The sequence below is a fragment of the Clinocottus analis genome, unplaced genomic scaffold (genome assembly GCF_023055335.1).
Source record: "Clinocottus analis isolate CAN_PGR_092001 unplaced genomic scaffold, fCliAna1.0.p SCAF_18, whole genome shotgun sequence".
NCBI lineage: Eukaryota > Metazoa > Chordata > Actinopteri > Perciformes > Cottidae > Clinocottus > Clinocottus analis.
The window spans coordinates 11,277,548-11,299,810 of NW_027175909.1; the positions used below are offsets into that span (position 1 = coordinate 11,277,548).

General features: G+C 43.5%; 3 protein-coding genes across 3 annotated transcripts; 2 read left to right on the forward strand and 1 right to left on the reverse strand.

The window, feature by feature from the left end:
• The first annotated feature begins 299 nt into the window (after positions 1-299).
• On the forward strand, positions 300-12,853 carry csrnp1b (cysteine-serine-rich nuclear protein 1b). Its single transcript, XM_068582416.1, has 5 exons — positions 300-537; positions 6,843-7,035; positions 8,854-9,113; positions 9,220-9,516; positions 9,640-12,853. The coding sequence occupies exons 2-5, from the start codon at positions 6,861-6,863 to the stop codon at positions 10,612-10,614; spliced, it is 1,707 nt and encodes a 568-aa protein (XP_068438517.1). The 5' UTR covers positions 300-537; positions 6,843-6,860; the 3' UTR covers positions 10,615-12,853.
• Positions 12,854-13,702: 849 nt separating this feature from the next.
• Positions 13,703-15,812, reverse strand: LOC137789081 (elastase-1-like). Its single transcript, XM_068582333.1, has 8 exons — positions 15,779-15,812; positions 15,581-15,675; positions 15,218-15,324; positions 14,947-15,075; positions 14,579-14,715; positions 14,221-14,366; positions 13,816-13,965; positions 13,703-13,714 (listed from the first exon to the last, which is right to left on the reverse strand). The coding sequence occupies exons 1-8, from the start codon at positions 15,810-15,812 to the stop codon at positions 13,703-13,705; spliced, it is 810 nt and encodes a 269-aa protein (XP_068438434.1).
• A 1,090-nt stretch (positions 15,813-16,902) lies between these two features.
• Positions 16,903-22,133, forward strand: LOC137788810 (Golgi reassembly-stacking protein 1-like). Its single transcript, XM_068581918.1, has 9 exons — positions 16,903-17,106; positions 17,621-17,701; positions 18,311-18,514; positions 18,776-18,862; positions 18,971-19,101; positions 19,187-19,301; positions 19,395-19,500; positions 19,587-19,706; positions 20,023-22,133. Exons 1-9 carry the CDS (start codon positions 17,041-17,043, stop codon positions 20,283-20,285), a joined length of 1,173 nt encoding a protein of 390 aa, XP_068438019.1. The 5' UTR covers positions 16,903-17,040; the 3' UTR covers positions 20,286-22,133.
• The last annotated feature ends 130 nt before the right edge of the window (positions 22,134-22,263 follow it).

The following is a 22,263-nucleotide window of genomic DNA, read 5'->3' on the forward strand; positions in this document are numbered from 1 at the left end:
CTCTCTCTCTCTCTCTATCTATCTATCTATCTATCTATCTATCTATGTTCACAAACTCACCACCAGAGGCTCCTTTAATGGCTCAAGGGTAACTATTTTTTTTTTTTTAATTATAAGACGTCTTTATTATATACATATATATTATTGATCACATTAGAACACAATAGACGGACCATATGCAATGTCCTCGTGCAGGTACCTTATCACTCACATTGGAGGAGGACGGGCAGGAAGCGGCGTGGGCAGCCTCCCTGTGTCACCGCCTGCGTCAGACCAGACGCCAGGAGGGAGTTTTCCACTGACGAGAAAGGCTGCGCTTCTCGGCAGTCTGCTACAGACAAGGGAAGCGCTTCAGCTGGTACGGAGCCCCGCGCGGCGGAGAGACGCAGACAATAGCACCGAGAGCTGCTGTCTATACGCGGGGATAAGCGCTGCATTCATTTGTGCCATTTTGGATTACTTCCACCGGTCTCCCCATCGGCTGTCTACCCACGACGCGGTTTTGTCCCTCATGGTGATCGCATACTCGAATTGGTGGTGAGTAGAGAGACCCGGAGCAGCGCTGCATGCTGGCTGATTGCACACCGTCTTGTATGTGTTCAACCTCCGCGAGAGGAGGGGAGCCAAGGAGTTTGAATTGTGTCGGGGAGTCCTTTTTAAAAATGCGCCGGGTGACAAGATGTTGGAAACCGATCAATCTGGATGCTGTGTCGGCTGGACACACTTCTTGTTGTTGTTTATTTTATTTTATTTTTTTTATAACTTGACGCTTCATTGTAAATATTGACATGGTCTGCTGCTCGCCCGAAGTGAGTGAACTAATCGGGCTCCACTGCTGGTTTACACACAGGTGATCATAATCGGATTTGCAAAGGGAATAAAAAAAAAACAACCCCGATGTATTGATTTAGGCGAGATTCCAACAATCCGCTTCATTCACTTATTGATTAATAGAGCAACCCCCGCTGATAAATCGGGTGATTAGGAACTTCGCGGCTCGCAGCAGGAGCGCCGGGCTTTACATCGCTGTGTGGTTTCGGCTGTGGATTCATTTCTGTGTGAACTGTTGATGAGGTCGGCTTTGTGTATTCAGCCCGTGCGGAGTTGTTCTTGTTCACCTCCGCGGTGCTGGTGCGCCTCTTGTAACTCGAGCGACTCCTGAAGGCACTACATCTGAGCACACAAACACTCACACACAGACGCACACACACACACGCACACACTCAGCTGATAGGGCTGCTGTCATTAGAATTAGCATTAATCATGAGGAATGATCGGGTCACATGCCACGGCCTCGCGACGTGCACATTCGGCTACATTTAATGATTGATTATATATATTTTTTAAATATATATATATATATATATATATTTTGAATGATTTTTTTTTTCACCTCGTGCACGCGTATGGCGGTGGGCCAGGTGTGCAGACGGAATGTTGAGCATCTTCATTGTTTGAATGATTTTTCCCAGCAGCCCATGGATCTTCCTTCATAACCAGTATTTGTGACCGCCACATTTTTGTGTATGTGTGTGTGTGTGTAAATTCAATACCTAGAAAAGCAGTCAGAGCGGTTTGCTGTTTGTTTATTTGCCAGATGATTCTTCTCATCAGAAGCTGTAATTAACGCGTCATTTAGAAATGCCACTATAATCGGAGACTCTTATTTTTATAGAGCCAGACTCTGCTTGTATTTTAATAGAGCGATTGAATCAGTGTCCTCGTCTCTCGCGCGACCTCACCCGGATCTTTTTTGGAATCATGTTTTCTGGAATTGGGCTACAGAGAGCTGAATGATCCTTTGTTTACAGAGGGGACATATATAGCACTTGATGCTGTGCATTTCATGTGTATTCATTTCCCAGGAATGTGCAGTGATGTTAAATAACTCCTCATCGCCACTTGTGTACATTTTAAAATGTATCTCACATTTTACACTATGATCCCTCTTTTTAAAAAAAAAAATACTATATGTCCAAACCATAAGCAACAAAAGGTTTTTACAGTATTTGGAGGAATTTCAACTATGATAATTCCCATCCATACCTCCTGACTCCCCTCCTCTCCATCATATGATTCTGTGCTCGCCAACCTTGTGGGGCCGGCAGCTGTCAGCATAGATGATCTGGATGGCCACTTCCTGTGCACTGCAGTGTGCGTTTCACAACCTCAGGAAGCTCACACACACTTTTAGTGTCTGTCTCCCCAGCTGGGAGAGGCTGCAGCATGCAGTGCTGGGTTCAGACAAGGATGCCTGCCTCATTTTGGTCACGCAGGATGGCCCCAACGCTTTGTGCCGAGAGGGGACGAGGGGGTGCAGGGAGTCTGTAGACGGTCTCCCTCACAGCGCTGGATAGCTCCCATCGGCTTTGTCCTCTCCCAGCATTCCATACTGCAAGTGTCCCAGACTGGAGCACGACCCCTGAACCCAAAACCACCTCCTCTCTTCCCCCACACAAACACTTTGCACAGACACAAAGCTGCATGTTTGCTGTAATAAAAAAAAAAATGTTTTGCTACTTTTTGGTTTCTGATTCATATCAATATGAAAGAGAGAGAAAAAAATCTAAGCGACATATTTTTTTTTACTCTTATTCATATTCTTTCTGTATATAGGTTCCCCAGGAGTCAGTGTAGTTACAATCAGCCCTCTTTTTGTTTTACAATTTGAGTAAACTCACCTAAATCCACACAGTCTGACTCCTGCATGCCTGCATAACAGATTAATGACAGCTGAGGGCATGTGAGGTCCATGTGCAAGCTAATACCCTGGCAGGTGTGGCCAGGAGAGGTAGCTCTCACTGTTGCCTTATGGGAGTAGGACTTTCCAGTGGTTAGCAGTGGAAAACACATCTGGGTTAGATAGAGCCTGTGTTCTTCTCCCACTATTACAGCAAGAGTGGTGCTGCCAGAATGGCATTCCTGTGGCTTGGAGACATGACATTATTTATTTGTTCTGTACAATCCTCTCTCCTCCTTCCCACTACCTCTCCGTTTTGGAACCGGAGTGTGCGCGGCGGGTCGGGGGCAGCGGAACAGAATGTTTCTGTGGCCCGGTCGCAGCGAGCTTTTGGGCTTCGGCGAGAACAACAGGCTCATAGAGGAGAAAACGGCTCTCCCTGCTTTGTTCCAGCAGGTGGAGCGCTTCAGAGCAACAGCTGAGTTGAAGAAACGAGCCAGTGTTTCCCCCGGCTGTGCATGCGCTGGAATCCAGCCCGCCGTCACCTGGATGACTCTGATCAATTACCCCCGTCTTCTCAGTGACAGAGCTGGAAGTGAGAGGTGCATTACAACGACGCTTAAAGGGGGCGGCCTGCCCAGGCACGCTCCTGCACACACACACAGGAAGACTCCCAGGTTCATCATTATCACATTTTATGAGCACTCAACTCAGCCAGTCAGTAATTCAGACACTGCACAGGGTTGCCAGTGCGCCATGTAAATGCTCCGGGCCGGCTAAGTTTACGGCCACTTGTCACTCCCACCCACTCAGCTGTAAAGGGGGCTGGACAGGCAGTGCAACGGGGCAAAGTCAACTGTGAGTTGTCCTGCTGGGCTTTGGGGCAGAGAGGTCAGTTTAACCATGTTGTTGGACGCCTTGAGGATTTTAAAGGTGTTCCTGGACACGTACATTTCCCTCTGTCTTCAATAGTTTGCTATAGTCTTTTAATCTCTTGATTATTGCCATTTGTCAACTTGTGTTTGTTAAATTGGGAAAAGGTAGCGATCATTCCACTTCAGTATCCTCTTTTTTTTTTAAACTAAAGTGGGAGCAATGTGTGCTGTTGAATGTTCTTAATGAGTGATGGATTAAACCTCAATGTATTCTCCCCGGTTGGAATAATTTAAGGTTCCTCAAAAAGAAGTTGAGGAGCTGTCTGCAGATAAAATGGGGAAAGAATTGTGATTCTGACTTCATATTAACAGCCTGTAGCTGCATGTATCAAGATAATCTTATTCGACTGACATAGTTATGCCTCTGACTTGAGCTGTGTAGTGCTTCTGGTGACAAATCTCTTCGCCAGAGATTTATCTCCCCAACTCTGTGACAACTGGCGAGGGAGCACCTCAGCGTATGCGTCCTTTATCTGCCTGCCTGTGTGTGGTTGATGGAATGACAGTGATGCATAATTTAGTGCGCGTTGAAAACATGCTGTGCTCCCTCTCTGGCTCGGCTGTCCGATCACATCCATTCTGTGCTTAGAGCAGACATTCACAGGCATTGCTTTCTTGAGGAGCCGGCTCTAAATTCTTCTCTTTCATCTTTCCCCCCCCCTTTCCCTCCACGCTCTTGCAAATGAGTAATTGCACGATTGTTGTCTTTTCACCCCCCCCAGTCCCTTGTTCCATCCATAGCTCTTTTTGGCCTTGTTCTGTGGGTGCAGCGGCTGAGCGGAGCTGAGAAGCTCCAGATTGACTACAAGCCGTCCCCTTGCCAGGATTAACCTCTTGCCATTGTTTCTGCCCGTTGAACAGGATTAACAAATCAATGTGTCAGGTAGACTGCAGTCAAGAGACAATGACCCAGTTCTGACACCATTGCCCCCCCCCCTCTCCTCCTCTCCCTTTCCTCCCCTTCTGCCTCACTGCAGCTTTTAATTAAAAAGACTTTGCTTAGCTGGCGCTATGCACTCCCTTGAGGATGCCTCACGGCTTTGTTTTCTTTTTTTTTTTTTTACAGGGAATTGGGGGTGGGAGCGATGGCAAAAAAAAAAAATGCAAGGTGAACCCATGTGCGCCCCTCTTTTCACCCACTGAGATGTGTATGCTGCGGTGTGGCACTTGGAACACTTGTTGTCTGATCAGTGATAAGCAACAGATGCTGCACCCAGGTGTTTCTAAATTGTTTCAAGGCAGATCCCATGATGCGATAATATTAGTAGCTGTGAAAGGCATTTGGAGATTATATCCAGCTCGAGTAAATTGATGGATTGGAATTGAGCGATTTGGCTTCCTCATTGGTTCATGAATGTAAGAAACGCTGAGGCGGTCACAGCGTAAAGGACGCCTTTTTGTGTACGTACAGAGACGGTATGAGCCGGCTTGACCTATTGCAAGGTGATTCATTCATCATATGTGCTCTGGGGACAACAATATCTGACTGCAGCAATAACAACAGCCCCCCCTATACAGCTGCAAAGCTGCCCCCACTGCCTATTCAAAGGTGTCAGCCTCTTGCCCTTGACTCTGACTTCTCTTTTATCCTTGTCAAAAGGCCAGACCGGTTTTGCATAATTGCTCCCTGTTGCATGCTGAAAATGACTCTCTCCTTGCATACCTGCTTAGGCCTTCAGTTCTTGATGCTTACATAACATCCTGATGAGACAAACCAGGCATACAGGTCACACATGAGTTAAAGTTACGTATCCTGTCTTTGACACATTTAATATTATTAGTTGTCCTCTCAGGAGTAGCGGTGACAAATGATCCTGTTGGCAGGACAGCGTGGTGTCTGCGTATCTGAGCTAATATTTGTCATGCTTGAGACTTACATTGTACCGATTTAAAGATCCCTAATCTGCAATTATATCAAGCCAAAAAAAGTAACAAAGTGCAAAAATGACATTTCCTGACAAACGTGTCTACAAAAGTAACCAAAAAATCAATTACATGCTCAAGCTGCAGCAGCTGTAAGTAATTTGGCCAATATTACAATGACAGTTCAGTGTTTTATGGTGAAATTATCTCTTTATTGGTAAAGTAACAGCCCCCTTTCCTTTCTATTCCACATTATCGTAGGGAGTGTCTGTGCTGGAGTTGAGCCCAGTCATGTCTTCTGTCTCCTCTCACTTCCTTCCACTCCTCCTCATTTAAGTTAGCGGGGGCCCGGCCCCTGTACTGCGAGGATGACCTGTCTTGTCTGGCAGTCGTCGTCGTCTTTGCGCTTCCTAGAAATTGTGAACAAGATTGCCTGCCTGTTGTTTGTCAAAGCCACGTGACGTGTTTATGTCCCATAACCGTAAAACATACCAGCAGTAAACCTTCCGTCTCATTTAACATGTTAATTTTTCACGTCAGTGGTTTCTTTTTTTTTTCTTTCTAAGGTTGATTTGGTTGAGCCTACGACAGTATTATTTGTTGACCGAAACATTTAACATTTAAAGATATCAACAGAGCTTGTGCCGAGAAGAGGTTTAACAGGTATTAGGCAATGTTTTTGAAGATTACAGGGTGAATGATCATCTTTTCCTCCCTATCTCAGTATGCCTGCCTGCCTGTCTTTCCTTCTCAAAGGATTGATTGTTTTTATCGCTGAACCAGCAGCCCCTCTCACGGGAGCGCCGAAAGAATGCACACAGCAGTTGCATAACAAAACATCTTGAATATGCATAGCTGTACATATTTACTATGACTGCCATGCGAACACATCAAACCGGACAAGTGGCCAATTGCCCTGGCGTTGGCCCTCGCATTTGATAGAGCTGCCTAAAGGGAATGATTGAAATTAAATGTCTATGGCTGAATGATTTGGTCACCTCTGTGCTTGGTCCTTCTCTCTAATCAATGCATTTGCTGAGCTGATGGGATTTGGAAGAGGGTGAAGGGTCCAGTAATTGTTGCCTTATGCGAATAGGCCTGATTGATTGCTTCCTGTGCCATGGCTAACTTCCACTCTCAGCTGAGTGCCGCGAGAGATTGGGATGCATACGGTCTCACACGGCCGAGCACAGGACCCGCTTGTACCAAATGCAAATACCCCGTGCGACATAAATATATTGTTTATTCATTGGTTGTGGTTGTCCCAAATACTGTACATTCATAAGCCACAACTTCAAAGCTGTTAAAAAAAAAAAAGTGTGAACAGTTTGCTGATGACCCCCTCCCTCTGCTCTTTCCTGCAGATTGTTCGCACTATCGCCATGAGTGGGCTGCTCAAGAGGAAGTTTGAGGAGGTGGATGAGGACCCTTGCTACTCCTCACCCTCCTCCTTCTCCTCCGCCTGCTCGGGCTGGGACTCGGAGGGGGAGAGCTGCTACTCGGACACCCTGGATTCCACTCCCAGCAACCCCAGCTCCCCAGCAACACATTTCAACAGTGAGTGCTCTCGTCCAGCAACAATAAATCATAGAAAGAGCTGATGGTACATGCTTTTTAATGCGTTCTTCTGCCCTGTCTTTACTGCTCCGCGGAGGCTCTGATAACAAACCCATAAAAACGCGGTAGAGTTAAGGAATTTAGGCAGCTGGCAGCCCATGAAACATTTCACTGAAATGACAGACTTCTGCAATGAATACCCCTTTTGATTTTATGCCCTAAAGCTGCGAAATGGCTAATCGCATTATGCAGGGGCTGCTCACCTTGGCTCTGTCTCCACCTTCTTCCCAGAGCCTTGTAGACAGACAGAGCCTCACCTTTCCTGGAAAGATGTGGGTCGAGCAGCTTCAGGGCGTTTCTGTCTGGACCTGGGTGCGTCTGCCGGCCTTTAGGGGACCGGCCGGGTTGGAGAGAGGGATCGTAGGGGAGAAGGGCAAACAGTTGTGAGGTTTCCAGGACGGCGGGGCAGGGAGCCAGGAGGAGAAGAATGGCAGGTTGCCAAGGCCGGGAACACACAGAGCCTTGTCTGAAGCCCGGGCATGCACCCAGCACAGGTGCTGAAAGAGGCTGGGTGAAGGGATACGGAAAAAGAGGGGGTAGGACAATCAAGAAAGGAAGGCCTGCAGACGCATCTAGAGAAGCAGATTGTGCGAACCATTATAATCCGGTGTTTGTGTTGGACAGAAAGTTGCCTGCCATTGTGAGGTGAAGGGGGGAAACAGCCAGCAAAGCTATCCCATTAAGAGGCTGTGGAGAAGGTATCATTTGTCTCCTGCTGGTGTTATAAGCCTGACTGGATTTGATGGATGGGAAGCTGGAACTGGCAGTTTGTTTCATCTGTATTACCCCTCGCGGCAGATTTAGATGACATAGTAAGGCTATTGTCTGTGCCTGCATTGGGGTAAAAGGTTGGTTTTCTTCCTCTGAGCTTAAATTATTGTACCAATTTTTCCATTTGAGAGCAGTTGTTCAGGGTGTGTCTCCAGGACAGAGACCAGCGATAGGTGAGAGAGAGCTGGTTGACAAAATGGGAATCTACAAGGAATTCCCCACCACAAGGTGTAACGCTCCCAAAAAAAATCTGGAGAGGGAAAAAGTTGCTTTTCTTAAAGGCTCAAAAGTCATGTTTAATATTCCTCAGCAGAGGAAGTATAATTTACAATAAAGCTTGAATAATTGTTCTCACATATGGTTCCACTTGCATTCCCATATGGTTTTATTGCATTTGTCTGAGGATAGAAAGATGGCTGGTTGCTTTGAGTCCTGAATGTTTTTAACAGAGGAAAGACCTTTGACTCCTCAGTTTCTGGGCCATTTGTGGGGATTGTCAGCTTGCAGGGAGACCAAAGCGGGTAGTTTTTATTCCTGTCCTGAGAACTTCCATCCTCCACCTCTTCCGGAAACCCCGAGCATTTACTGACCCATTTGTGATCCTGGCAGCGCTGCTTCCTCCTCTATGTTGGCCACCACAGGGAAATTCCAGAGCTGGGTGGTTTCTGTCGCACAGTAGGACGAGTAGAAACGAGGCCGAGTGGTTTCTTGTTAGTTTAGGTTTCACTTTACAGGATGTAAGAGTGTTGAACTCCTGTTAGCAGTGTCTTTTAATTGGGTACACGATAAGGCTTGGTTGTGGATAGGGCAATGAATCAGAGGGGTGTCCTTTTACAGTCTGTTCAGTAGGGTTTGCACACACTTCGCACAGCGTGGCATTCCACCATCTAGTGGCACATAAAAGCAATTGAGGCTCTTCAAAAGACTGCACGAATAGCCTTCTTATCTATTTTTTGTATTCTAAATATATTCTTTTTCCATCCACAGCCACATCCATCCTTAAGAAATCCAAGAGAGCACGACGGGGCAACGTGACCTTTGACCAGGTGACGGTGTTCTTCTTCCCCCGGTGCCAAGGCTTCACCAGTGTTCCCAGTCGTGGAGGATGCACTCTGGGCATGATGCAGCGACACAGCGTCCTCCGCACATACACGCTCGCCGAGTTTGCTGTGGAGCAGCGGCTCCTACGCAGGGAAAAAATCCTCAACAGACTCAGGGAGGAAAAGCTGGAGGCTCTCAAATTAAAGGTGAGCAAAGTGTATCAAGTGTATCGGATCATTTGTAAAAAAAAAAAATCCCGAAATGATGTGCAACTAGTTCAATGCAACAATCGCTCATTTGATGCCTCTCCAGCTGACTAAGAATGGAACCCAGGAGAACGAGGAGGCGGAGCGCCTGACGGTGGACGACATCCCCGAGCAGGACCTCGACATCAGTGGGGCCAATTTGGACGAGGGCTATTTCCTCCAGCCTTATCCACCCAAACGCCGCTACGCACTGCTCAAAGAAGCCGGTGTGAAGAAGATCGACAAGGAGGAGAAGAGGCAGCTGCATGAGCTGAGAATCTCCAGGGAGAACTGCGGTTGTGACTGCCAGGGCTTTTGCGAGCCCGAGACGTGTAGCTGCAGCCTGGCCGGCATCAAATGTCAGGTAAGCCAAAAAAAAACAACTTAAACTGTGGTTCAACAATAAGGGCTCCAAATCCCAATACAATTGGGACTTCTTATCCATATTATACAAGTAATTTAAACTCATTATTTCTGCTCCCCGCAGATGGATCATTCCTCGTTTCCATGTGGCTGTACCAAGGACGGCTGCGGGAACACAGAAGGTCGCATTGAGTTCAACTCCACGAGGGTACAGACGCATTACATCCATACTATCATGAAGCTGGAGCTGGAGAAGAGACTGGAGGAGCAGTCGTGCACAGAGGAGGAGGATGGGAACACAACCACCTTGCCAGCAGTGCCCTCCTTCCCCTTTAGTTCAGAACTGGGGGCCACCGGAGAGAACAGTTGCAGCAGCGATATGACGGACTTATCAGACTCTTCTGGTCAGAGCGAGGACTCTGAGGCGTGCGAGAGCCAGTGTGAGCATCGCGCCCAGCGGGATGTGGACGAGAAAGGCCTGAGCCGCATTTTGTGCTTCAGCGACACAGTGAACGGCTCCAGAAGTAGCAGGGAGGGCGGGGACTGTAAAGGTATTTGCTGCCCGGAACAACGGCAAGAAGAGCAGCAGCCATGCACGGAGGCCTTTAGTAGCTTCAGCATGGTGGACTTTGCTGACGAGAATGACAATATAGATGCCACGCTGTTGGACGATCACACAGACAATCGAGCTACAGCCATCTCAGAACTTTTGGACGAGAACGCCAACCAGGGAAACGGCCTGTTCCATAGCAGTAGTGTGCCGCACACGCCCTCCCCAACCGTCGACCGCTCTGCGAGCTACAACATGGACCTGAGTCTCTCTTCGGAGTCGGACCTGGAGTTCTTTGACGGTTTCCCCTGCTTGGGGCCCAGCTCGCTCTACAACTCCCTCAAGGAGTACGAACACATGGACAACTTTTTTCAGTTTCAGTTTCCAAGTTACCCCAGCCTCCCCGCGGCGAGCGACCCCGGGACTTGCCTCCTGGAGTCGCTGATTGGCCTTTCAGAATCCGTTCCAGAACCCCCTGCCACATTTACAGACAATCAGCTGTTGGAGGAAGCCATGAAATTGTCTGTGATGGAGTCTGTGAAAGTTTGACAAAACGTGAAAATGTGTGGACAGTGCAAGAACAAAGACAGGAGACCGAAAAATGCACATAAGAAGTCAATGTCAACGTGATATTTGGAGGAAGCTGTGATTTCCCTCTTGCCTAATAAATGTTCAAATTCCAGACTTGCCTTCAAAACGTTAGCAAAGCAGTTTTGGGATTATTGCTGTGTGAGATGGCAGCTAGTGTTAAAAGTGAAAAGATGCAAAACAGAGATCAATTTGACCAAGCCTATAGAAACCAATGACGGCTCTCAGTTCCTAAGAAAGCTCTTTTAACCAAACCAAGATCAGCAACCATATGCTAAACAGGAATCAACCTTAACCGGGGCCAGGTTGGGAATCTCAACACAGCTGAATGTGCACCTCAGGGAATTTTTTCTAGCTTTCTAGCTTTTGGAGGCAATGTATGGTGACCATTGCTGTGATGGCCTTCATATGAAACCTGAGTCAAATCACAACAAAGTCCTGTTCATGTTTTCCCTTTTGGGCTTACACCCAGATGACTTGAGTATAGGGTCCTCCCTGTGTTGAATCTTGGAGCTAGTGGACTCTTTCTCCTCAAGATCTCCTCCAAGGGTCTTATATGGTACAAAAAAAATCCCTCTAAAAGCTCCTTGATCAGCACTTTATCTGTGAACATAGTTATGTATGAATAGGCATTGTTGTGGTTGTATGGGATCGATTCAACAGTTAAACGCTAAATTATGGAGTTTCTTATTTATGAGCTGGGTAACTAGAAATAATGCTCATACCATTTAAAGCTGTAGCTTGTATTGTCTTCATTGCTTTTGTTTTAAATTATTTCCTTCATGATTTTATTCTATTTATTTCAGATAAACGCCTACTTTCACTCAAGAAGCACTGTGGTTTGATATGTTCACCTAAAAGTGCAATCTTCCTTCCTTTTTTTTCCATTTCATATTAAGTCATTGCTATGGGAAATGGGACCACAAGTCCATCAGAAAGTATTTAATATCTATTCTCTTTTACATTTTACCTTTTTTTGTTGTAACTTATTACATCATCATTTCATTACCTATTTAATTTAAGACATTTTGGCAATAAAATGGGGTGTTGTGAAGTTTACTGGATGTGCCTGCTTATCAGCGGAGCCATGCCTGCCAATGGTGTGTGCACAGTGCTTCCATTTAAGCTTTGGGACTGAAAACTGTGGAATCTCCCGAATCACTGAAACTAAATTTTTGGGTCTATTGTATCGCTGCCTATAATGTAACCGAAGAAAATTACACTAATATTTTGTAACTAATTTATGTAGGTTGAAAAAAAAAAAAGAATTCTAATCACTTAAAAATTGAATATTTTATTAAAAAAAAGGAAAAGGAGTAATTTTCAATCTGGGACAACCTTTGTAATATATGAATTATAGAGAAATATATACTTATGAAGGTTATCGCTCTCTAGCGTTCTAAAGTATTTTTAATAGGCAAACTTACGGTTAGATATCTTAGAAATGCCACTAAAACTAAGTAAATTGCAAAGATCAATTTGATTGTATTCTGAATTGCTTGGAAGTCTGTGACTTGGGTTACATTAATAAATATCACATGTAAAGGGTTTTTGTGCATAATAACTGCATATATTATACAGTTGTTATTGCACATACAAACCTTAACAAAATGAAGCGTTGCCTCATTCATAATAGAACAAGACCTTTCAAAGGTGATTCTGTCACCAGTGTGAACAGTTGAGGACACGAGAGAGTTGATGTACATATCTCACCCTTTCTACAGCTGTTTCAACAGCCTTTCTGGACCCTTTAGAAATTATGCATGCAGGTCCTGTTTGTTAAAACTTGTTCTGATTAATTGTATACTTTGAAAAAGTGCTGAGTGCACGTTGGAAATGTATTATTCGCTTTTTGCCTTTTTAATTACTTTGAAATCCATCCGATATATGTTCTTATGCCAAGAAGAGGGCACTGATTTTTGCAAGCAAACGTTTGTTTCTCTTGTACAAAACATCAATTCTCATGAAGAAATGGCAACAGTGAGTGTTTATCAATGTAATGTATTACAGTACAGCTTTTTTTAAATTTTATTTTCAAAAGAACGTGTCTTACTTTTTGCCTTTTGTGTTGTACATATTTCTGCTTGAATGGTCCTGCAGAGCAAACAAAGCTGCTTTATTTTTTACATATTCACACTTTAACCTGCTGTTAAAAAAAAGAACAGTTTCTTTCATCTAAGCCATTTTGACAGCCTGTCCCTCCAAATAATAATTAAAAAAACATTTTCTAAATGCTGTTGTTTGTCATATGCTGATTTGTTACAGTTGAACCTTCGTGCAGTTTGAAGGATAAGAACATGTTGCTGTCTTTGAATTTTTTTCTCATACGTTATATTGACTTCCTAAATGAAAACATGTTCCATGATTTCATGTTCTTACCTACTAAAATCTGTATATTTTCTATATCATTATAGGCAGTAGATTTTCAATGCATTGAGCATGAACAATTCAATCTTTTGCGTAAACCTCTGGAATTCATCTGTGGCTTTTGGTCAACTTGGTTAACTTGGTTAAGAGAAAAACATTGCGTGTGATGTCATGCTGTAGTCTCCAGCATGACTACCACCACAAACATATGGCCAGAAATCCCAGACAAGACGGAAATGTCGGACCAGTGACTGCATATAGCTCACATTTGGCCGCCATTAAGAAAATGTGGTTCTTGTTAAGTCTTTAGGTAAATCTTACAGGAATTCTTTTTGGTTCTCTTTGATCAGACTACATGAAAAAGGCTTTGTCTCCATGCCGCTTTTCCACTGAAACCTAGACCTAATGCAAGTCCAGTCCCTTTGGTTGTTATTCTTAATCATCCATTAATACATCGTTAATAATGTTTCATCTACTGGGGTTGCAGATTGGGAGGTTAGAACATCTGAAACGTTCCCATTCCATATGGTATAGTGAGCATGGGATTTAGTCTAAACATGAACCAGTGTTGCCACCCTTTGGCTAAATTAAGAACTACAAAAAACATGTGCTGCATGTAAACATATGAAATGCAAATTGATTTTATTTCCCTTGTTCCATTTGACAGCAAACACTGTGACATTTATCTTGTAACCTGGAAAAAAGAAACATACAAAGAAAATCAAAGTCAGGCAATTTAAATCTGCAGATAAAGACATTTTTAGGATCATGTCATAGAAGTGTTAGGAGGCTCACTGAATAGATCCAGTCTAGAAAGGAAGAGACCCTGGTGAAGACTGTGGGTTTTGACACTTGGTTGCACTGTCCAGATGGACCGTAACTGACAACACCGTAGACTCTCCAGGCTCCGCCTGTATAACAGCTCAGGGGACCTCCGGAGTCGCCCTGGGACAGGTAGCAACAAGAACAGACACGAGAAGAGAGTCCAACTTGAAGACCGTGGGATGTTATCTCTTACTCAACCTGTTTCATACAGATTTTACTTAGACATCTACTGGTTGGCATTGTCAATGTTGCCACTAATGCAGGAGCACGGACCATTTGAGTCACTTAAAGTGTGCCTTTAAGTTAGAAAAAATAGAAAGATAATCCATAAAAAAAATATATTGCATTTCAAACGCACACATATGTTTGCTTTACCTGGCAGCCTGATATGACTCCGTCTCCTCCGGCACAGATCATGGTTTTCAGAGCAATGCTGCTCCACCAGTCAGGCTGGGAGCAGACTGCGTGCTCCACCAAGGGGATGGCAGCCTCCTGCAGGATGGCAGGCACGCTCCCTCCGTCTGTAAAGAGAGGAGAAGAGGGAAAATATGAGTCATACATAGTGTTTTTACACACACCCTTTGTCAACTGCCCTGACAAAGAGTGTGTGTGCATTGAATTGGGACATGTACTTCATCATCTCCTCGAACTTTGACCCTCTTGCTCATATATCTGCTGGATAGATGATTTTGGTTCAGAATAACAAGAAAAGCATGCAGGATTGTGTTCTCACAGTCTATAAGTCCCCAGCCGGTGATGTGACAGGAGAACCCATGAGGTAGCGTCTCGTCACGTCTTGGAAGGTTGGCGATGGCCACGTAGCCGTTGTCGTACACAGGATTAGCCAGTCTCAAGAGAGCAATGTCATTTCTGATCGACAAGAAAATAAAAGGGGAGGTGATCATTTTGTTTCCATCTACGTGTGCAAAGCAATGAAGCTCTGTAGCCATAGGGAAAGGGATAATACAGGATAATTCCAGTTGTACATGTGAATACTAGTAATGCCCCCCTGAAACTATCCCCTTGGGTCACTGCTGTCAATAAAAGTCTGCTTTCGAATGGCTAAATTAAGAGATGTGGTCTGCTTTGTTTTAATTTTACCCTTTGCCGAGGTCTCCGTTCCAGTCAGGATGGACAACAATCATGTCCACACGGATGAACTGCTCACTGCCGTCATACTCATACAGGTTATATTCACCCACCACCACACGGTACGCATTAGCATCCATGCTGACAGGAAAATAAGAAACACCATGTCATGTATTCAGCAGACAAGGAATAGGCATAGGACGATTGGCAGGATTTGTTCCTGGCTATTTAGGTATCCAGTTTCATGTTTATTGATGTCAATAAGGGCAGTGAGAGACCCAACCTGAGGATACAGTGAGCTGCCGTCACAATGTAGAAGCTATCAATGATACTGCCTCCACAGATGTGGTAGAATGAATCGTCATTGTATGAATCATACTGGAGAGAAGCCTGAGAGAAAACAGAGAACAAATACACGCACGATGAGGTCTTGCAGCTCAACACTGAGCCTACTTCCTCAATAAGAAAAAAATAAATTCCCTGTATTATATTGTCACAAAAGGCAGCATAAGCATTTCTTATTGAGCCTACTTGCTCAATAAGAAAAAAATAAATTCCCTGTATTATATTGTCACAAAAGGCAGCATAATTGTACAGAACCACAGTAAAGGAAATTGTTTTTGTTTTTAAAGTAGTGCATTTTCACCTGCCATCTCCAGGTGTTGGGTTTAGCATCATAGCCTCCTATGACCCTCTCATTGTGCACATTGTGGTTGAAGGGTGTTTCAGCACAAATCAGCCCTGTGGCGCACACATGAGCATGAACAGAGAGGCCATTGGTGACATTAATAGCACTGAAAAGGTCTATTGAAAAGTGTGTCTGGGTATTTCTTGAAAAACTTACCAATGCAGGACAGAAAAGCCACAAGCCAAATCATGTTGGAGCACTGAGGACTAGACAGTTTGCTTTTCACTATTTATATCAGTTTGAGACTGGAAGACCTTCAGAAAGTGTTAGGCAATCATAAAGACATGCCAACATCAGCAATCGCTGTAGATAAATCCAGATCAAATAAGCAATATGTTATCATGGTGTGAAAAGAGCAGGTGCATTCACAGACACCCAACCTAATCCAAACCACCAATGAAGAGCAAACACACATGTTTCTATGTATAAATAACTGTTCTAAGTGATCCACAACAACTTCTTCTTCTTGTTTCACTGACGTGTGGTGTTTTTTCGACAGTTTCCCATTTCTTTACAATGTCTTTTCAACTACTGAAAAGCAAAATATGCACCACAGCCTGCTAACAGTATAACGTTAATCAACCCTCATATTGAGAAGAACAGACAGATGTCAGTGGAAGACACCAGTGCGTAATTATGAAGGCCTCGTACAAACATAGATAAGTAAATTAAATGTTCAGATACATATTTACATTTCTGGAGGTATAGCATTTTACAAAGGCCAATGTAATTTGTTAAAAATACAAACATCATTATCATAATTGTTATTATTATGACATTTAGTTTTGCATGTTTTCTGCAGGAACGTATTAGATACACAACATTATTCTGGGCTGCAGAACACATGTTCTGTCTAGATGAGGGGGCAGTCGGTATTCCTTTGTCTGGTACATTTTCATTATGTATTTTAATTTAAAATGCTCACTGTCACTTGTGCAAGAATGAGATCACAATGAGCATTTTTAACTAAAAACACACAGTTACAGGGTTGACCTTTTATATGTGTTTATGTTACGTGTAAGACTAAACTGCCAAACACATTTGTAAATCAATTTTGTATTAAATATCCAAATCTATTGCGGACAATGTACACTTTTCCCGAATAAAACATTTGCAACAGCGTTCTCTGTTGCGAGGCAACCGTGTGGAAAAAGACAGGCAAGGACAGCTAGTCAAATGCCGAGTGCATGACGTCATCATGGCAATCAATCACAGTACGCGCTCGATGTTTCTGACATCTTTATTTATTAGCTTTGCCTGGCTCTGAACTGAAGCGGCTGCTTGTCTGGTCAACCTGCCTCGGCTATTCGGCGCTAGCGAGCTTGAATCGGCTGCATAGCCTCCAGTAATGCCTTCTAACGTTGCTCTACCTCAGTGACATAAAAACTGTATTACTTTGCAATAAACTGTTGCGAGCAATGGGGCTGCCGCAGAGCTCGTTCCTGTCGGACGGTGGAACTCACAGCGGATATCATGTCCACGGGGTACGTATGCAGTGCAAGGTTAGCCAGCGGCAGTAGCCCTCGGATTGCCCCTAACGTTACAGCTCATTTTCTGAATCTGGGTTACTGGCACTGACTTGCCAAGGATAGAGCTGGGCAAAGGTCGCTGCGTTTATCTGTGAAGAATCACAGTCACTAGTTTTTAATTGTTGGGTTATTACGTGTAGTAACTCGCGACACCTTTTTAATGGTGTCCGCCCATGATGATGAGGTGGCACTTGGCAAACACCCAGACAGATTGAGCTTTGCCGGACACCGTAATTGTTCAGAAGCCGCCCCTGGAGCCTGAAGCGAGTAGCCTCAGGATACACGATACATTTCGCTACATGTTACATATCAACCTTATAACTTGCAACCAGGCTCCCCAAACTCCGGCCAATGCAATATCTTTAGTTAGACACATGGGGGCGACTATTACACGGTGCCCTTTATGTAAAATCAGCTATATATTCATGGCCAAATGTCATTATGTTGGTTTTTTTGTATCATTTTTCAGGTTCAAGAGGACTCGCCAGCTCTGAGGTCTGGTCTGGAGCCCTTCTTTGACTTCATTCTCTCCATAGGAAACACACGCCTTGTGAGTAGAGTATATTGAGGGCCCTAGTGTACACTAGTCACAGTACTAGTTATGAAGCACAGACAGATGCACACCCATAGGTGTATTACCAACAATGTGTTAGATGTTACAGTCAATGAGTTACTGAGGCTGTTGTGTTTGGAATTGCTCTCTCGGCAGGACCCTTACGACCTTCTCTCGTGACATACCTTCACTTATCATGAAAATCCACTGATCTATCCCTGCAGTGGAACTTTGAGCCGTTATCTGTAGACCGGCTTCAGTAGAGCTAGATGTTTGTCAACTGTCTTAAGTCTTATGTGAAGTTGCAGTTTTATATACTATTGTATGAGACACCAAAGCTTAACTTCTTTGTTTTTGTTCTGGTCCCTTTAACCCATTTTGGACTGTTTTAATACATATTAATGTGTATTAAACAGCTGTGCACTGTTTTTACTTCAAACCAAGATTGACAGCCTTTCCCTGTTCCCAACAATAACATTTAAACATCAGTCCTGATTTATAACCTGGGCCGTATAGTCTGCTTTAATCTCACTTCATGTTCTTTTACATGGAAACAGGTTTTCCGTCCTAGCGCTGACACAACTGGAATTTCTCTTGTTTCTCCAGAATAAAGAAAGTGACTTGCTGAAAGATCTTTTAAAAGCAAATGTGGAGAAAGCAGTCAAACTTGAAGTGTACAACTCCAAAAGTCAGCGGGTGAGGGAACTAGAGGTGATACCCAGTAACATGTGGGGTGGTCAGGGTCTACTGGGTGCCAGTGTCCGCTTCTGCAGCTTCGAAGGAGCCAATGAGAACGTTTGGCATGTCCTTGTAAGTAAATTATTGCCTTAATACTGGCTATTCTTTAACTTTCTCTGTTTAATTCTAGCTGACCTGATATGTTCTAGCCAGCACATTTTTCTTTTAGTATTTGTATTTATGACAGTGCCAGGAGATCCTAACCATTAACAGAGTGATATACTTGTATGATTGGTACCTCCTCATTTGGTGACAACAATGGAAAAATGTCCCACATAAATTCACATAGAGCGATTTTTAAATATAAATGCCTTCATAAACGTCCCTTTTCAGGATGTGGAGGCCAATTCTCCTGCAGCATTGGCTGGCCTTATTGCCCACGATGACTTCATAGTTGGAGCTGACCAGGTGTTGCAAGATGTAAGTGTGTGTGTTTTTTTTCAATTCATATACATGGTTATAATAGGATACTAGCATTCATGAACAAATGCAGTGCAAAATCTTAAATTCCTGTCTTTTGTGTTGCAGTCAGAGGATTTCTTTTCTATGATTGAAGCCAATGAGGGGAAACCTCTGAAGCTGCTGCTGTACAACACACAGACTGACCAATGCAGAGAGGTGGTGGTGACTCCAAATGGAGCATGGGGAGGAGAGGGAAGGTAGGTATCATGTCACCTGTAGTATATGCACAGACACAATATACATTTATAATAACATTCTTGTTTTGTTTGTCTTGAACTTTAGCTTAGGCTGTGGCATTGGCTATGGCTACTTGCACAGAATCCCAAATCGTCCAGGTCAGCCTCAATCCTCTGTGATTGACGACGGTGAAGAGCTGGCTGCAAGCGACCACACTGAGGTACATGTTATCACATCTTTATGTTTCTAAATGTCCCTTTTTATAGTTCTGTAGTTTCTTTCCTTATCTAAAACACCAGATCTCTCTTCACAGGTGCCTCCAGTGGATGCATGTAGCCCCTCTAGCGTCAGTGAAATAGATTTGAATCAAATCAAAGAAACTGTGCAGGACATGTGTGCACCCTCAGCCGTTGACTTGGGTAACCATATTTTAAGAAGCATTCTTTTTTTAATTGTCTGATTCAGTTGACCTGTTTTCACACATAATAAAATGTATGAATTGCAGATATTTCCAACTCACCTAGAGCAATGACTCCAGACTTGTCCGACACAGTCTCCACCAATGACGTGGGCCAGAGCTCCATGTTGGTTAATTATGGGGACGACTCTGATCAGTGTAGCTTTGGTAAGTACCTCTACACCAACTACAGCTGATTGAATTGTGCTGCTGAAAGAAACAATGATGTTTTCAATGCCACACAGCTTGAAAAAAAGAATGTTTGAAACCAGCTATTGTTTGCATGTCTGGGTTCAATGACTGAGTTGTTAAACTAATTTCTAATTTTGTCACATAAAAATACTCCTCCCAAATGTTAGATTTATGAATGCTTGTGCAACACAGCTAAAAAAAAACACAATAGTGGCATATTTATAAATGAATGTCAAGGTATCCTATGGTGCAACTGCTTGTTTATGTATGCTTTTTTTTTTTTTAAATACAGATACCTCATCTGTTGACCAAAGACCTTCATCCCTAGAGAGGGATGAGGAATCAGACATCGAGGAGGCTGAGCGGGAGGATGTCATTGACCCGATCACTCGCACTACTCTGAGCAGAGAGGATGACCTTGTCGGCCTTGAAGTCACCACAGAGCACCTGAGTGACGCGAGTATCCAAGAGGTGCAAAATACTAGTTCTGAGCCCTCAAGCTCAGTGAGTGTTCTAGAAGAAGAGACGTCTGAGACTGCTGCGTCAGACAGTTAGGAAGACCAGAGTATGAGCTACCTGTTCAACTCATAACTGTTTCAGAGCACATTAGGATTCAGAGTGCTTCCATTATGATTGTAAGTTACATCACAGTAACAATTTTCTTATTTTTAAGAGTGTATTCATATTCAGGTGCCATTGCTGCATGCTGAATTGCACATTTCAGAGAGATAGTAAGTTGACAGGAAAGGTAGTTAATACATGATAAGTGTGATCTTTAATTTCTTCATACTTCTGCCTTTGTTGAGTCTAGTTGCTGTTTAACGTCATCCTAGTTTGCACTAAAAAGGCAAAGGTGAATCATATTTGATTATATAATAATTTTTGTCTGGTTGTTTCCGCTATTATCGCCTGCTGAATAGTAAGAAATGCTGTTAGAAAAAAAAGAGCTGGATTTCATCATGTGGTTTTGTTTGGGGTGGATGTTTTTATTTTTTAGTTTGAGATGAGTACATGTGAGAAGATTTTTTTAATCTCAGGCATTTACCAATTACGCCACTTTGCCTTGCGTCTCATTTTAAACCCGCCTTTCTTATGTCTAGGTTTGACTTTTGATTGGTGTAAATGAGGGAGCCATGATTGATGCAGCTCTCTCATTGTTTTCTGTTTCTTCTCTTTCTATCGATTTTAATTAAATTATGTTTCCGTTTTATGGATGGACAAAACTATTCAATAATTTATAAAAAGAGGATGCTCAAGATAAACCCGCAGTAGTCTATTTTTTGTACTCTATTCCGTGTATGAATAATTATAATGATGTCTCAGCATTTAGTGTAGTATAGCCACTGAAGAGAAGACACACATAAGCTCGCACACACATGTATATTCACTCTCTTTTAAAAAAAAAGAGGACAATGTTGACGTCACTTCATGCTTTGAGACAGCAGGTGTCACCAGACGCCTCATTATAGATCCCAACCAGGAGTCAGTTTTCTGCCATTGCAGCTTCCAAATTGCTGTCAAATCTACGGTGGTCTGTATCATATTAGCAATAATGAATGGCGACATGAAGCAGTGTTATATGTTGGCAAGAACCTCATCTCCTCTGTGAACTCTTCAGGGATTTGTTTGTTTTGATCAAGAAGAACAGAAGCAGCTTGCATTAAGGAGGGAAACATGACAGCGCTGATGCCTCACAGACCATTGACATGATGCATCATTTGTACCATTCACATCTTTTAATGATGCGTAGATTCAGCTTTCTAACCTGCTGGGTTTGCTGGGAAATCCCTCTTCAAAATGTAATCAGATGCAAATATGAACAAAAACAAAACAAAATATAGATGTTCAGACTTGGAAATGATGGTTTTCTGGCCCATGATATAAAGAGCTATGTTTGCATTCAATTTTTCTATTTGAACTCACCCCCTGACGATCTTTGTGTTCTTACACATGGGCTGTATGCAGCATCCCCCATTACTTATAGCATACACACACACACACACACACATTACATTGCATTCTCTCTATTTGTATCCTTTGTAATTCTATATCAGAATGACCAAATATTGGTTATACAAAAAAAATCAAACAAATTTAAGCAGGGAAGCTACAGTAATAGAAGGAATACGCCTCAATTATTTACCGGGGCCCTCTCCAGTTGAAGGAGGGGGGATGGGCATTAAGGGAGAGAAAAGACTGTGTGGGGGAAGATCTGCGAGAGGGAAATGCATTAGTCTTCATCCAGCAGAGAGTGAGCGCTGTTCCTCTGGCACACCTGTATCTGTGTGGCAGGATTATATTTCTAAGATGAATGTGAAGCAGCTCAGTAGTTTTAACTCTGCCTGCACTCTAAAATGTAATATCGCCAATGTATTTGCATAAAAATAAATGCCTCAAGCTTCTCAAATCAACTGTACACAGCTGGGTGGTGTTCATGTTTTCTTTTACTTCTTATCTTTCGGTGAATACACTGTTTCATGGCATTGCCTCCATGTTAGATTCTCAAAATGAAGATAGCTATATTTGAGGCAGC